Source organism: Paralichthys olivaceus, chromosome 4 (genome assembly GCF_024713975.1).
Source record: "Paralichthys olivaceus isolate ysfri-2021 chromosome 4, ASM2471397v2, whole genome shotgun sequence".
Lineage (NCBI taxonomy): Eukaryota > Metazoa > Chordata > Actinopteri > Pleuronectiformes > Paralichthyidae > Paralichthys > Paralichthys olivaceus.
In genome coordinates this window covers 2,704,775-2,719,739 of record NC_091096.1, presented here as the reverse complement: position 1 = coordinate 2,719,739, position 14,965 = coordinate 2,704,775, and the positions used below count along the sequence as shown (strand labels likewise).

At 44.1% G+C, this 14,965-nt stretch overlaps 1 protein-coding gene across 2 annotated transcripts; it reads left to right on the top strand.

Moving 5' to 3' along the window:
• The first annotated feature begins 1,137 nt into the window (after nt 1-1,137).
• On the top strand, nt 1,138-14,495 carry LOC109643801 (serine/threonine-protein kinase N2-like). Of its 2 annotated transcripts, none has more exons than XM_020109032.2 (19): nt 1,138-1,428; nt 1,686-1,893; nt 3,278-3,429; nt 4,524-4,740; nt 5,782-5,898; nt 6,117-6,226; nt 9,372-9,515; nt 9,656-9,725; nt 9,833-10,188; nt 10,371-10,423; nt 10,512-10,569; nt 10,663-10,754; nt 10,904-11,080; nt 11,208-11,270; nt 11,350-11,426; nt 11,872-12,014; nt 12,266-12,373; nt 12,523-12,603; nt 12,872-14,495. In XM_020109032.2, exons 2-19 carry the CDS (start codon nt 1,692-1,694, stop codon nt 13,073-13,075), a joined length of 2,424 nt encoding a protein of 807 aa, XP_019964591.2. In that variant the 5' UTR covers nt 1,138-1,428; nt 1,686-1,691; the 3' UTR covers nt 13,076-14,495. The 2 variants fall into 2 exon arrangements, with proteins under 2 accessions (XP_019964591.2, XP_069379035.1); XM_069522934.1 differs by having other exon boundaries at nt 1,296-1,428; nt 1,705-1,893.
• Nucleotides 14,496-14,965: the final 470 nt, after the last annotated feature.

The window sequence follows — 14,965 nt, the reverse complement described above, 5'->3', positions numbered from 1 at the left end:
GATCCCTTTCACCTAAATCTTCCACACTGGACCTTTAAATACTTTATATTTATTTCTACGGAGGCCGCCATGTTGGTTTTTTTACAGTATAGCACAGACTGGATGAACTAAACCTTTTGAGTTTTTATTACAACTGAAGCTTCTTCAGGTTCTGTTTGGAAGGAGAGGGTGAGGTGACGGGTGTTCAGCTGCAACATGCAACTTCACCACTAGATGTCACTGAGTTCTACACACTGAGCCTTTAAAAAAATGACATTTCAATTTCAAAAAACATTTCCTGTGAACAAGCGCTGTGTTTATTTCATTTTGTTCAAAGTCCACAGAGCATTTCACTTCTCTAATATCAGCGCTGGCACCAAAAAGCCATTTTGTGCTTCCAGACAACTGTTATCTCTACGAGTGTTAATTGTATAATCCAGAGAGTGAAATCCCTCTGACAGACTTAATAAACAGGTTATTTATTGTTAATGTCTGAGTAATAACCACATATATAATATGGGCAGTTATTCAGTGTGTGGGCTGTCATGCTGTTTGCTTAATTATGAGAATATTATGTGTGCCGATGTCCACATGCTTCTCATATTAATGTCGTTCAACTTGAGCTCACAAGTCTCCATTGTCAATAAGACAGCTGAGAGGAGCACGGAGCGGGTTGCATGCATGTCAGCACACACACACAGCAGACCTCCATGTCCAGGATCATGTTCTGTACATCAGCAGCTGCTCCTTCATTTCCTGTCCTCTGCATTCAACGTGCATATCGACTCCATCAGAGGGTTTTTTATTGTCTCTGAAACTCTCTGTCTGGTCTGAGCAGGATAAACAAATCAGCTAAATGCTGCAGACTGTTCTCTGCCCCGTCCCAAACACTGAAGCAGCAGCAGCTCTGTGTTTGTCTTTTGGTTGGTGGCAGCACAGGGACATGTGGTCATGTAGCGACCAATGCCGAGCCCAGAGCAGGCGATCAGCACTGTCAGAGCAGCAGCAGCAGCAGCGCTGGCACTGGAGAGGAACTCTGCCTTCCCCCTGCAGAGAGAAACCCCTCTAGAAGAGAGAGAGAGAGAGAGAGAGAGAGAGAGGAGGAGGGGGTTTGCTTGCAGAGCAGAGGATGAGGATGCACCGTGAAGGGGATGTTGCAGAGGAGGCTGCAGGGAGGCAAAAACAAACAGGAGAACAGGCTGTGTGATCCAGGTCTCAAGATGTAGGAGCTGCATCAGAAGAGCCCTCAGACCAGACTGTGTGTGTGTGTGTGCGTGTGTGTGTGTGTGTGTATGTGTGTGAACGCACCATAACATCAGCAGACTTGTTGTGTGTCAAGGATAGTGAAGGTGGAGAGGCGCAACCTGAGAAGCCCCCCTCCCTCCTGCACTTCCACAGAGGATGACAGATTAGTCCTTATTCAGCAAGGAGCCTGAGCATCACTCTGAGGTTAGTGAAGTGCAAAGTCATCCTGTTTCCGCCTGATCTGGACCTGCTGTTCTCACTTAGTCCACTTGTTTTCCTCCCATACGGAGCTGAGTTGCATGTGCAGCACTGTCACTGGTGATCTCCTCTGCTCCACTTGTTATGGTAAACTATGGCTGTGTTTTCGTCAGTGTGTTGTGTGTGACTGTGCCTCCTGCAACTGAAGTGTCAGTGGCGATGAAGTCGGGCTTGTTGTCTCTTGATGTGATGTCGTTATCCAGGATCAGATGTTGTCCACAGCTCAGCAGATGCTGCAGGATAGCCGCTCCAAGATCGAGCTGATCCGGCTGCAGATTATCAGAGTCACCCAGGCTGGCAGCAGCAGCAGCGGCGGCGGCGGAGGAGGTGGAGGAGGAGGAGGAGGAGGAGGAGGAGGAGGAGGAGGTGATGATGGTGGTGGTAGCAACCACAACAGCTCCATCAACAGAGGTCAGAGTCCTGTGCCATGCCTCCTTCGGTCACATGTGATACACTGGATCTGAAAAAGCATGAGATAAACTCAAAAGAATTTGTTTATACTTTGGGGACATGACATCTCTGTGTTATTTCAAGCATGAAATGATCTGCTCATCTTATTCTGTAGCAACAACACAACACATCACTGACAAAATGTTGTTGCACATTTTCTAAGTAAAAGTAACAGATAACAACAATTCAGAATTATACAATGATTATACAAGTCCCTGCAGATTATGGGTATTTATGTATTTATTTATATTTTGATATGTGGCAGGATAATTATAGATATCAGTCGATATCTATAATTATCCTGATAAATGTCACATTGTTATTTATTTTAAGTTTTAAGACTCTCAAGATTTTGGCTCCTGGGTGAAGGTTGTGGTTTTAAACTGAGCCGAGAAGCAAACACTTGATAAAAAGCAAAACATTTTACAGATATGAAAAACTATATTGTGATAATCATTGATAATGTTTTATTGCCCAGCGATAACCAGAGTCTATTTCCTTTGCAAGCGTTCAAAGCAAAAATATTTATCCTGTTTCTTTCCTGTTGAGAGAGAATGTGGTTTGAGCATCTTATATATTTTTCAAAGTCAGCAATGTACAGCAAAAAAAACCGAGGTGATTTTAGTGTCAGTCCCTCAAAAACACTTCCTGTGTTCATTATATTTTGTTCATAAAAGGTCAAGTTCACATGAACATTTCAGTTCACTAATATCAGTGCTGGTATCAAAAAGCCATGTTGGTTGGACTGTGCTTCCTGCCAACTGTTATCTCTGTGGGTGTTATTTGCATAATCCAGAAAGTGAAACCACTCTGACAGCATTAATAGAGACACACAGCAAATGTGATGATTAAATTCTAAATTTGAAAACCCTCAAACCAACACTGACAGAAATAACCTCCTGGCTCGAAAGTGAGAGGAGGAAATACGAGACGAGTAACTCTACACCTTGTTTCCTCCGCTCACGTTTCCCATCCCTGACTCTTGACCTCCTTTCTTCTCTTCTATTTCGGACTGCTGGGCCTTGGCAGACGTACGCGCTCACCATGTGCCTTTCTAGTTTCTTGGGAAACTCATAAAAATGTCCCTAAAAACACTCGATCTCTCAATATTCAAGAAAGTGAAAAGGCAATTTCCTCCCTCTTCCCTAGTTTTTTTGTGTAATCCTGCAGCAAAGCAGCAATGAAAACATAAATCCCTGGTGGTAATATTTTCCTCTGTACCCCGGACAAACATACAAACATACAGGAAACATGTAACCGTGTTTGCATTGTGTCACTCCTCTGAAATGAATTCCTTCACGCTCAAATATTCAGTTTTCTCTCGCTCTTCGTCCTTTTCCCTCAGGAGTGTCTCCGGTCACTGTCCCTCCTGTGGACGCTCGTCTGGCAGAGCTGCAGCACCTCATGCAGAGAGAGACAGATGCTCTGGTGCTGGCCAAAGATGTGGTGAAGCAGCTGGAAGGGATTTCCTCGCTGGACCAGAAGGCGCTGACCGAGGTGGAACACCTAAATCACTTTATGTGTGAATGTGTCTTAGTGTTCAGAGGAGACAGGAATGATTTTAATGTTTAAACATATAGAGAAACAGATGCAGGACGACAATAGGAGTGTGAAATTATATTTAATTATTGTTTCAAATGTGAATTCAGTGTAAAAAAAACAACTTGTCTCATTTGACCTTCATTGTAAAATAACCTCTAGCTGTAGAGAACGACGTCTGCTTGGCTGCTGAGATGTTGATAATGATCGATGATGTGTTTTGAAGGCAGATATTTTGAGATCGGAGCTGACACTTTTGAGTCGGCTTCATTTTCTTGTCAAAAAATATTGAAGTGAATCATTGTGAGGGTGGAGAAGCTTCTAAAACAGTCGTTAGATAATAAACACAGTTCAGTGGAACCAGACGGATGATCAGCAGAGTGTGTCTGCTCTTTATAAATCATGTAGAATTAAACACAGAGTTACTGCCGAGCATTTTCCATTACTTTTATTCAGTTCTTGTGGAAAATATAAATAATTTTGCGGCACTGTCGGAGCTTTAGTGTGTAATCAGGTCTGTGTTGTAATATTTTTTACGCATAATTCTTCTGTGGTAATGAGGTTTTAGTTTAATTTGGAAAGTTTGCTCTGTTAATTGATTTGTACTAAACTGGCAAATACATCAGTTCCAGGTTCTTCTTGAGATTTTTGTCAGTCCTCTTAAACTATCAGAATTACTCTCAGGGAAAGTGTCTCGCAATTTTTATGAAAGTGATAAAAGAAAATCTTGGATTCTCACCAAAATATAATGATTTAAACCCCTGACTCATACAACATCTTTCCACCAAGTTTCCTGGTAATCTGTTGTGTTGTTGTTGTTGTGTGATCTCGCAACAAACAGAGAGACAGACAGAGAGAGAGACAGACAGAGAGACAGACAGAGAGAGAGACAGACAGACAGAGAGACGAGTGAAAACTCCTTGAAGGAGGTAAAGAAAGAAAAAGTTGTCAGCCCCACTTAAAGTCTAAATTTAAAAGTCCCAGTTTACGACACAGCATCGCTATATTTAAAAAGACCAAACACAACAATGCAATGTTTATCTTCCCATCAGGCTCAGTCCCGGGTGCACGAGTCCTCCCAGAAGCTGGACCTTCTGCGACTGTCCCTGGAGAAATGCCCGAACGAGAAGAGCCCGGAGCCCGAAACACAGCAGCCTGCAGGGGGCGTCCACCCCTCACAGGGACCCCCGTCCTCCCAACACCAGAGGCCTGGATGTCCCCTGTCCACCTCCCCATCCGTCTTCTCCATCAGACCGGCCTCCTTAACTGGTATCAACACACACTGAATTCTGGAAATACTTTGGTTCAATGTTTAAAGGTCATTGTAATCATTCATTTAACATTTCCATAATAATGTCCAGGAAATAACTATGTGGTTCTAAATATAGAGAAAGTAGAAATTCCCTTGAATAAAAAAAGCTTAATTTAAACCCAAAATAAATATGAACTCATTATTCTTTTGTTGTATAAACTTAATTATGTATCCACGCTGCGTTGTTTGGCTCTTGGCAGATTTCAATTATCAGCCTGTTCAGCTACACTGCAATTAGTGGTAATTAATTACTTAAATTTGTATTTTCTGTGTAATTTGAACCAGATTATAGATTTTCAGAGGAAATGTTTGCACAGCGGCTCTTTACCTTGTTCTGTAATTATCTGAGATAATAACCAAACTCATTATTCAGTTATTAGGGAAACTTCATTCTAAATCTATGTTGTATTAAATGTTTAGGTGGAAGCAGATTTTAATTATTAGAAGCTGGACTGGAATGAACTGTAATACGTTAATTGGGAGCGAAATTAGAGTAAAACTACAGATATTAACAGAAATTTATATCATGGACGGCCGGTGTCTGATCATGATTTGCCGTACGCTGACCTCTGGCTGTGGATAATCTGGACGTGTAATCTGTTGGTTTTGGACGGTTCAGTTGTAAACCAGTCGCTCAGCAACAGGAAAAAAAAAGGCTTTTGATGATGTAACGAGGAGACAAATCCTGGAGTTGTTCTGTTGGCAGCGAATAATGAGGACGAGTCTCAGGGCGGTGAAAGACACCGGGGGAGATTTTTTGCTGCACGGCTGTTAGCGCCAGAGTGAAATGAAGAAAATGAGGATGTGAAAGCTCCAGACAGCTTCTGATTAGAGGCCTGACTCACAGAGAGTTATTCATGCTGACAAATGAAAGGTTTTTATTTTTGAAATGCTGCATTCACTTTGGTCTTAACTCACCAGAAACACACACGGTTAGTTCTGGAAGGTAGAAGTGCACTTTTTAAGTTCTTAAGTTCTTTCTTTTTTCTTTTTTCAAGGTAAACTTGAAGTGAAGCTCCTCGGATGTGAGGATTTACTGAAACCTCGGACAAACTCAGAGCACGAGAAGTCTGGGGACGGTTCATCAGCTGCTCACAGGACAGAGGGACATCAGGGTCAGTGGACTTTATTGTTCTGGAAGAATTCAGTTTTTGGTTTTACAGTTTTTAACCAATATTTCATCTTGTTAATAATTATCACAATATCATTTTCATCAATAACCACTCAGTAATAGTTAAAGTTCACATTTCCATTCAGTTGAATGTATAATATGTATTTTTTTCCGACCAGTGGGTTTCTAGTGCCGTCTCATCCGTCTCTTTCTGTCCCACAGCAGAGATCAGTGCGGTGCTCAGGCTGGACGGCAGAGTGGTCGGCCGGACACGGTGGGCGGCCATCAGCAGACTGAGCTGGGATCAGACGTTCTGCATCCAGCTGGAGCGGGTGAGTCCACGGCCACAGACGTGAGGTCAACCAGAGGTCAACCAGACGCTCGGCGATGACGTTGACATGCACATCTAGTAACAGAATCTGAAACATCACAGCCACATAGGGAACAGGATATCTTTCCATCCATCCGTACCTAACCATCACCAACCTCTCCCCCAACATACATGTCCTTGGACTGATGGAGGAAGCCGAACATAGACAGACCCTGGCCGAGTTGGGATTTGAACCGAGAACCTCCTCACTGTGTGGGAACAGTGCTAACCTGTGAACAGAGTGTGAAGCAAAATAATCCTGAAGTCTAGCCTCACTCCCACTGCATGATTTTGAGAACTGCTAAAAGCTGGGGAGGCGACTGAGCGATGTCATTGTCACTGTGTCTCTCAGGCCATAAAAAATTAAGGCTGACACAGAATCACCAGGGACGTTTGCAACAGAGGGTTCTGTAGAATTTAAGACTTTTCTCGTCCAGAATTCCCTGAACTGGGCGTTAGTGCGGTTAGAACCACGTCCTGAGTCGATCAGTTCAAGACGTTGGCTCCAGCCCCAGCTACGCCTGAGGCGGGAGCTCTTGTAGCCGAGGCAGCGAGAGTGCAGGGTGGAGCCAGTCTCTGAGTGGTAATATAACGTCAGTGTAGGCTAATGTCAGCGAACGTTTGAATAAGTTGTAAAGCTGTGTGATATATATATATATAGTCCATATTACTCCTCTGCCACGATACAATTTAATTCCAATAGCCGTGATTCAACCAGTCGAGGACAGTCGATGTGTATATTTACCACGCAGAGTGAAAACGTGGTTCAGAGGTTTGAGTTTCTCGTTATTCTCTCTGCAGAGCTTCAAACCAGATCTTACTGTGAAGTTGCTCAAGTGCAAAGAACAAACACATCGTTTCTTCCACCAGGAAATCCCACAAAAGACAAAATGAGCTGAACTAACTGAAGAGCTGAGGTGGACAAAAGTGAAACTGCTTATTGTTCCAGGAAAGTGGAGTTAAACTGTTCTTTTAAATCGTTAACTAATTAATGCACATTGAATAACAGAGGCCCCAAACTGCAGTCAATAGTTAAAGTCACTTTTGTTCCTGTAGAAATTAGACAATAGACCGAAGCTCCACCACAGTTCTCCCCTCGTGTGTAAACCCTCTTTACTGCAGCTCAGCTTCCAGCGCCTGTGACTCATTCTTCATGTTCATTCTGATCCACGCCGCCCACGTTCGATTCGTCCTTCCTGTGTTTCTTCTTCCGCCCCCCCCCCCCCCCCCCCCTCGATCTTCCTGTTTCTCCCTGAAATCAGTTTTTAATCACGGAAGCACGAAGACGCTGCTGAGATGATGTCACCTCGACCATCGTGACAGGTTATGAACGCCACAAGGTCAAGATCTGTGACGCTGGAGCAGAAACAAACAGCATCAGCAGCTGTGGAATCACCGCTGACGCACGTGTTACAGCAACACAAGGGCACCGTGTAGGACAGACACATCCACGACATATGGAGACCGGACTGTGACAGGATATCTGCTACATAACCTTATAAACATGAAACTAGTACTTTTGTTCATGTACAATTTCTGATCCAACCTGCGTGACCTTTATCACAGCAACTCATAATGTGACTCAACTGTGTATGCACCCCCCCCCCCCTTTCCTGTACGCACACCCAACAACGTCTGGGCACGCTCCCGATGAGTCGGTCGGATGGTGTCCTGCAGGATCTCCTCCCAGACCTGGATCAGGGCATCAGTGAGCTCCTGCAGAGTCTGTGGAAGGCAGCACAACGTTCACCACAGCTTCTCCAGACTCACTCACGCCTGTCACACGTGTGAACACACGGCTCTCGTCTGTGAAGAGAACAGGGCGCCACTTAATTCTGCTAGTTCTGGTGTTCTCTGGCATATCAAGCTGCACGGTGCTGGGCTGTGAGTGCAGGTCCCACTGGAGGACTCTGGGCCCTCATGCGTCCTCATGGAGTCTGTTGGTCAGACACATGCTCACCTGTAGCCTGCTGGAGGTGATTTTGTCAGGTCTTAGCAGTGCTCCTCCTGTTCCTCCTCGCACAAAAGGAGCAGACACCGGTCCTGCTGCCGGTTTGATGCCCGTCTACGGCCCTGTCCAGCTCTCCTTGTGTAACTGCCGGTCTCCTGGTATCTCCTCCAGGCTCTCGAGACTTTGCTGGGAAACACAGCAAACGTTCTCCGCACGTATGGATGGGTCCTCCTGGAGGAGCTGGACTACCTGCGTGACCTGATCGGGCTGCAGATACGGCCTCAAAACTGAAGAAGACTCAGTCAGGAAGGATGAAGAGAGAGCGGCTGTCTGTCAAACACTCACTTTCTGGGGAGTTGTCTTGATTTTGCACCTGTTGTCTCTTTAATTTGCACCAAAGCAGGTGAAACCGATTCATTATCACTTGTTCTTACTACATGGACACGTTGAGACACTGAAGTTTAACTCACCTGCTGTTCTACTGTGAAGATTAATGTTCCCTTCATGTTTTCGAGCAGTACTTTTTACTTGGTATTTGCAGTTTGTGTAACTTTACACATCTGCCTCACTGTTCATTTAACAGTTATTACAGGTACTAATCTCTTATGCAGAAATACTTTACACACAAAACAAACAATCAAATGGTATATAGTCATATATTGTTTTTATATTGTGGTATTTTGTGCTCAGGTTAAAGCAGCTTACATTGTACTTACTTTATGTATATTACATTTATTGTCCTGTACACATTTCAGCTACTTTACTCGAGTTTACTCCACTTTATTTCTCTTCTACTCTCACAACATTTCAGGGACAGTATACTCTTATACACATTGTACTCTGCATCCTCTGTTATTGTTGTAGTTCAGTGTAAGACCAGAAGGTGTCTCCCTCACTCCTGCAGATAAACATTCAGCTCTGAATCCTGTTTATTCTCAGAGCTCAGCTGCAGAACTGTGATCACAGTGAAAACAGGTTTTTATTAAGTTTAAGTTTCACTCAGATAAAAAACTGTGCAGCCTTTAATATCAGACTGAATTTAAATGAACCAGTTTCGACTAAAGTTAAAAAAAAATGCTGCTTTACCAAACCCAAACTAAACTAAATGCACAAACTAACTCTTATATGAATTTATTTGTCGTTGGTCTCTGAACAGTCTCGAGAGCTGGAGGTCAGTGTCCTCTGGCGGGACCGGAGGGCGATGTGTGCCGTCAAGTTCCTGCGACTGGAGGAGATGCTGGAGAACCAGAACCACCACCAGGGTCTGAGCCTGGAGCCGCAGGGCCTCCTCTACGCCAAGGTGCGAACCACGAGCCGGGGAGTAAAAGCTCCAAGTCTCCTCGGACTTTTTACTCCGAGGGAGAAAATGGGAGAAATAGATTTGATAAACTCCACTGGAGGTCAAATGATTCAAATCACAATTATTTATTTTTTTTACAGCTTCGGTTCATCGACGCGGTCGTTGAGCCGAAACTGAGACGTCAGCGATGCATCTTCACTAAAGAACGAGGTAAAAAAAAAACAAAAAAAAACCAAACGAGCTGCAGAACCGACGGGTTTCCGTCAGTGGTGGTTTCCCTCCTGCGTGGCGCTGCAGTGAAACGTGTGTCTTTACAGGGAAGAACTTCCTCAGAGCTGCTCAGATGAACATGAACTTCGCCACATGGGGTCACCTGATGATGAGCATCCTCCCCCACTACAGCTCCTTCACCACCTTCAGCTCGTCCCTCTGTGCGACCCCCGACCTGACGGCAACCAGCGGCCCGCGGGCCAACGAGAGGGCGCCCCGGGTCGGCGCTCCACTGCCGGGGTCAGAGGCCAACCGAGCGTGCAGTGAAGCTCCGGTCATCAGACTCAGCATCACCGAGGAGCAGCCTCCGACCTCCAGCCTGCAGCGGAGAGACGAGCCTCTCACCGTCATCACCGCGGAACACATCGACACCTCACCTGCGCCTCCTCTGCAGGAAACACCGGTGAACGATCCCACCTGACATTCATTCACACTTCAGGAGACTTTTTGCATATTTCTATATTTTGTAATATTACAGTTTTTGTATAAATACTCACTTGACGATGGGAAAAAAAAAAAGAAAAGAGGAGAAATGTTTGATTTATGATGTGATTTCTGTGAATGACCTGTTTTCTCTTCTTGCAGTCGTCCATGAACAACACAGAGGAAAGTGAAGACCAGCCTGTACCTGCTCTCAAGTAAACACACACACACACACACACACACACACACACACACACACACTACAATAATACTGTAACTGACCTGTGTTCATTTTCTCACAAGAATGCACAGGGAGGATTTCAAATATATTTCGGTTCTGGGCCGGGGACACTTCGGGAAGGTAAAGGATTAAAAAGTATTTTTCCCTCGAGCTCGTCACCCTCGATCAAACCTTCCTCTCGTGTTCGTCCTCAGTGGTTTCTCCTCTCCGCAGGTTCTGCTGGCAGAGTTCAAGAAGACAGGCAAACTGTACGCCATCAAAGCCTTGAAGAAAAGAGAGATCGTGACTCGAGACGAAGTGGACAGGTGTGTGGGTCAGTTTATCCAAATCACACTAAGATGGATCATGTGGTTTATCGTGTCTCTCTTTATGGATTCTGTCAAATGACAAAAACAAAAATCAAGTAAGACAATAAATTCAAAACACGTTTATCTGACCTTCTGGTGACCTTCAGTCTCATGAGTGAGAAAAGGATCTTTGAGATGATCAACGCGTCCCGACATCCGTTCCTGGTCAACCTCCACGGCTGCTTCCAGACCAGCGACCACGTCTGCTTCGTTATGGAGTATTTACCCGGCGGCGACCTCATGATTCACATCCACAACAACGTGTTCACCGAGGCCCAGACCAGGTCCGTGAGTCGTCCTGTTGCTCAGAGATAATCCACATTTTTATGTTTGGGGGGGAAAAAAATGCTTGTGATTGAAACTGAGTTCAGTTCAGTGTTATAATCTAAAACCTGTCGTTGTTGTGTTCAGGTTTTATTCAGCGTGTGTTCTTTTGGGTTTAGAGTTCCTGCATCTGAATAAAATCATCTATCGGTAAGTGGCGACTGAAGTTCCCGCAAAACGTTGTGTAGCTTCCGGTTTGAATCCTCATCACACTTTGTGTTTGTCTCAGAGATCTGAAGCTCGACAACTTGCTGATGGACGCTGATGGATTTGTGAAAATCACAGACTTTGGACTTTGTAAAGAAGGTGATTTGATTTTAACACACCAACAGCAGCAAAGACTCCAGCTGCCACTCAAGTTTGACTTTAAGATTCAGTGTGTTGAGTTTATAAGTGATTGTTTTGAATTTTAAATTGTTTCTAATGTTTTTGTTTGCAGGAAAATAAGAAAATCCCGAAATTCATTTTGTTTACAGACCATTAACGACGCCTGCACACTTACACATATGTATGATTTTAAACTAGTAAACTTCAGAACACATATGTGTATACGAAGATATACAGACAAGACAAAAAACTTAAAACCTAAAAATAAATGTACCTGTAATCAACAAATGAAAGTTCAAGTCCTAACGAGAAGTAAATGAAACAATTAAACAATTATTGCAGTGGCTCAAATCAGTGAGTTAATACTTAAGACTTAAAGCAAACTTAGAATGAGGTAACGAGACAGACAACCTTCTTTCGACAGGGATGGGTCACGGAGATCGGACCTCGACCTTCTGCGGGACCCCGGAGTTTCTGGCCCCTGAGGTCCTGACAGACGACAACTACACCCGAGCGGTGGACTGGTGGGGGATGGGTGTCCTGATCTACGAGATGCTTGTGGGCGAGGTTGTTAACGCGAGTTCGACTCAATTACAAGCTGTTGATCAATGTTCGTGTTGACCCTGAAGTTCAGATCACAAAACATGAGGACAAATTACAAAATTCATGTTGATTTAAATAATAGAAATGAGAGTTTTTCAGTTTTTGGTATTTGTTCTGATATTGTGTTGTTTGTATGATGTTAGTTTTGTGTTTATTGAAATCCTGATGAAACTATAAGAAATTCAAACCAGATAAATGACTTTACCTCCTGATAGTCTCCGTTCCCTGGTGAGGATGAGGAGGAGGTGTTTGACAGCATCGTCAACGATGACGTTCAGTATCCCACTTCTCTTCCTCCTGACGCCGTCTCCATCATCCAGAAGGTATCGAGCCACGAGCACGTCAGCAGCAAATAGTCCGACAAAGTTTCTCACCATGACTTTATATTTGTGTCTGATGTTTCATCCATTTGAGTTCAGCTTCACGTTACTTTGTGTTTTCAACATAAACGAACCTGGTTTGTTTTCTGCAGCTGCTGAAGAGAAATCCTCTGAAGAGACTCGGAGCTGGAGAGAGAGACGCCAACGAGTTGAAGGGAGAGAAATTCTTTGAGGTGAATCACTTTGTGTTTTCTCTAAATGAAACTTTCAACTTCTTTGAAAAGTTATAATGTTAAAGTCAATCTGCCTTTAGATCCTATTTCTTACCTGAATCTGATTTGCTGTAACACCTGAACTGATCAATCAAGGATCATCTTATCTTAATAAAGTTCAATTTGTGAAACTGTGAAACTAGAAAAAGGCACAAAATTCCAACACAACAACAAAAAAAACATGAAAAATCTAAATGTGTTGTCGTCTTTGTGAATCTGTGTCTCGCAGCCCATCGACTGGGAGGCCCTGTTGGCCAAGAAGGTCAAACCTCCGTTCCTGCCGTCAATCACAGAGTCCATGGACGTCAGCAACTTCGACAGCGAGTTCACTCGACTGCAGCCGATCCTGTCGCCTCCCTGCAAACCCTCCGGCCTCTCTGCCGAGCAGCAGGAGGCCTTCGCAGACTTCGACTTCTGCGCCTTGCACGGATGACAGACGAGCGGAGGAGACCGGGGGAGGGAAACAAACTGTTATTATGAGGCTGAGGCGTTCGTCCACATTGGCGGGTAACCAACCATCTTCACCGAGGTAGAACTGATCTCCTAATTATCTTCAGTAGAAACATTAAAGTGTGTCTGGTTTCACTTTGAGCAAACACTTGGACCTTTTACATCTTTTGCTCTATTAGTTGATTAATGAGTCAGATGACATCAAATCAATCCAGGACAGTTTAAATATTTGCCTTTCCTTCATTTTTCTCAGCAGCTATTTTGACGTGAAATTAAAAGTAAACACCAGAGTCAAGGTTCTGTATCCGAACACAACTGATGTTCTTGATGAATGTGTTTCCTTACACGTGTGTTTACCTAATATCACGTGTCAAAATGGCTGCCGTCGGGACTCGGGTAACACGTACCAGTCGTTAGTTTTTTGACAAACCTTCAATTCCCTCGGAGTACAGTGAAGTACGCAGTGTACTGAATATAACACATGAGCACTTCATCCTCTGCAGCAGTAGAAAACTTCACCCAACTGCCACTTGAAGAAAGTTTCCCGCTCTGGTCTTGAGACGCCTCACGCGATCTCCATGGCTGACTCCACCGACTGTTGAACGTCTCTCATCCCGTCGACACCGGGTCGTCGATCAGGCAGCTTCTCCTTCTTTCTGTTTCTTTTCGAACAAAGACGGTGATTGTAGATCTTTATATTCTCTTTATATGTCGTCGTCTGCTCCTGATGCTGAAAACTCATTCACGAGACGAGTTCAGGTGAAACGTACAGACAGAGGAAAAGCTTGAGGAGTTTGCATCAGTTTCTGCTCCTTCATTCAACATCTTTATTCCTTCTTGGATTTTTATTTCAGTCCTGGAGTTAAATTCACCGGGTTTCACAGTCCTGTGGTTGACCGTCTCCTCCAGACTCATATGAGGTCACCGTGACCTTTGATTTCTAATCTGTGAGTCAACATTTATACCAAACGTTAAAGGACCTTTGACCTTTGACTCAACTCCCAAATTCTAATCCGTTCATCTTGAGTCAAACTTGACGTTTGCACCGAATTTGAAGAAATTCCCTGAAGGTGTCCCTGAGATATCGTGTTCACGAGAATGAGGTGGACGGACGGACAACCCAAGGACGTGATGGCTCCGGCCTCTGGGTTTGATTTGTTTTATTTCCATTCTTCCGAATATACAAAACTCTTCGAGGCTCCTGTGAGTTGGAGACTCCGCTTGCTTTGTGGCCTTTGCTTATTAAGTTGATTTGAATCGTTCAGAGGGTTAGTTGCCGTTTCTATGCATCACTGTGACAGGCTCCGCCCACTGCCTTGACCAAACACACACACACACACAACAAGAAAACACACTTTGAAAATATATGTTCTCATAAAAAAAAACAAAAAAGAAAAAGAAAAGTTCAATCCAACATGTCGTCATTCCGTCGTAGCAAAGACGAGCTGTTCACATATCAGTCTCCTGCAGACCAACTGTTTTCTGTCACGACAGTAGAAGTGCATGGCACTGTGGTGAACGTGTGCACTAGGAATCCTGTAATCGCTAGCGGTCTAAAAGAAGCCATAGAGAATCTAACATAGCCATAATAGTAAGAGATATCTGTATTTTCAACTTAGCAAATCATATTCTGTGATACAGAGCTGTAACGATGTCAGTGCATTAAAAGAGGAGGAAGAGGAAGATGAAGATGAACCCTCTCGTTACGTAGACGGGCTCAAAATGATCATTTAGTTTCCAGTTGGTTGTCGATGTTTTTCGAAGACGCAGCCGAGTTTGAAAGCGTCGACGCTGCAGGAGAGCCGAGGGAGGGTCTGAGGGTTTGAAGGGGAAACAGGACTTTAAAGAGTAACTTGTAATTTAATACACGTTT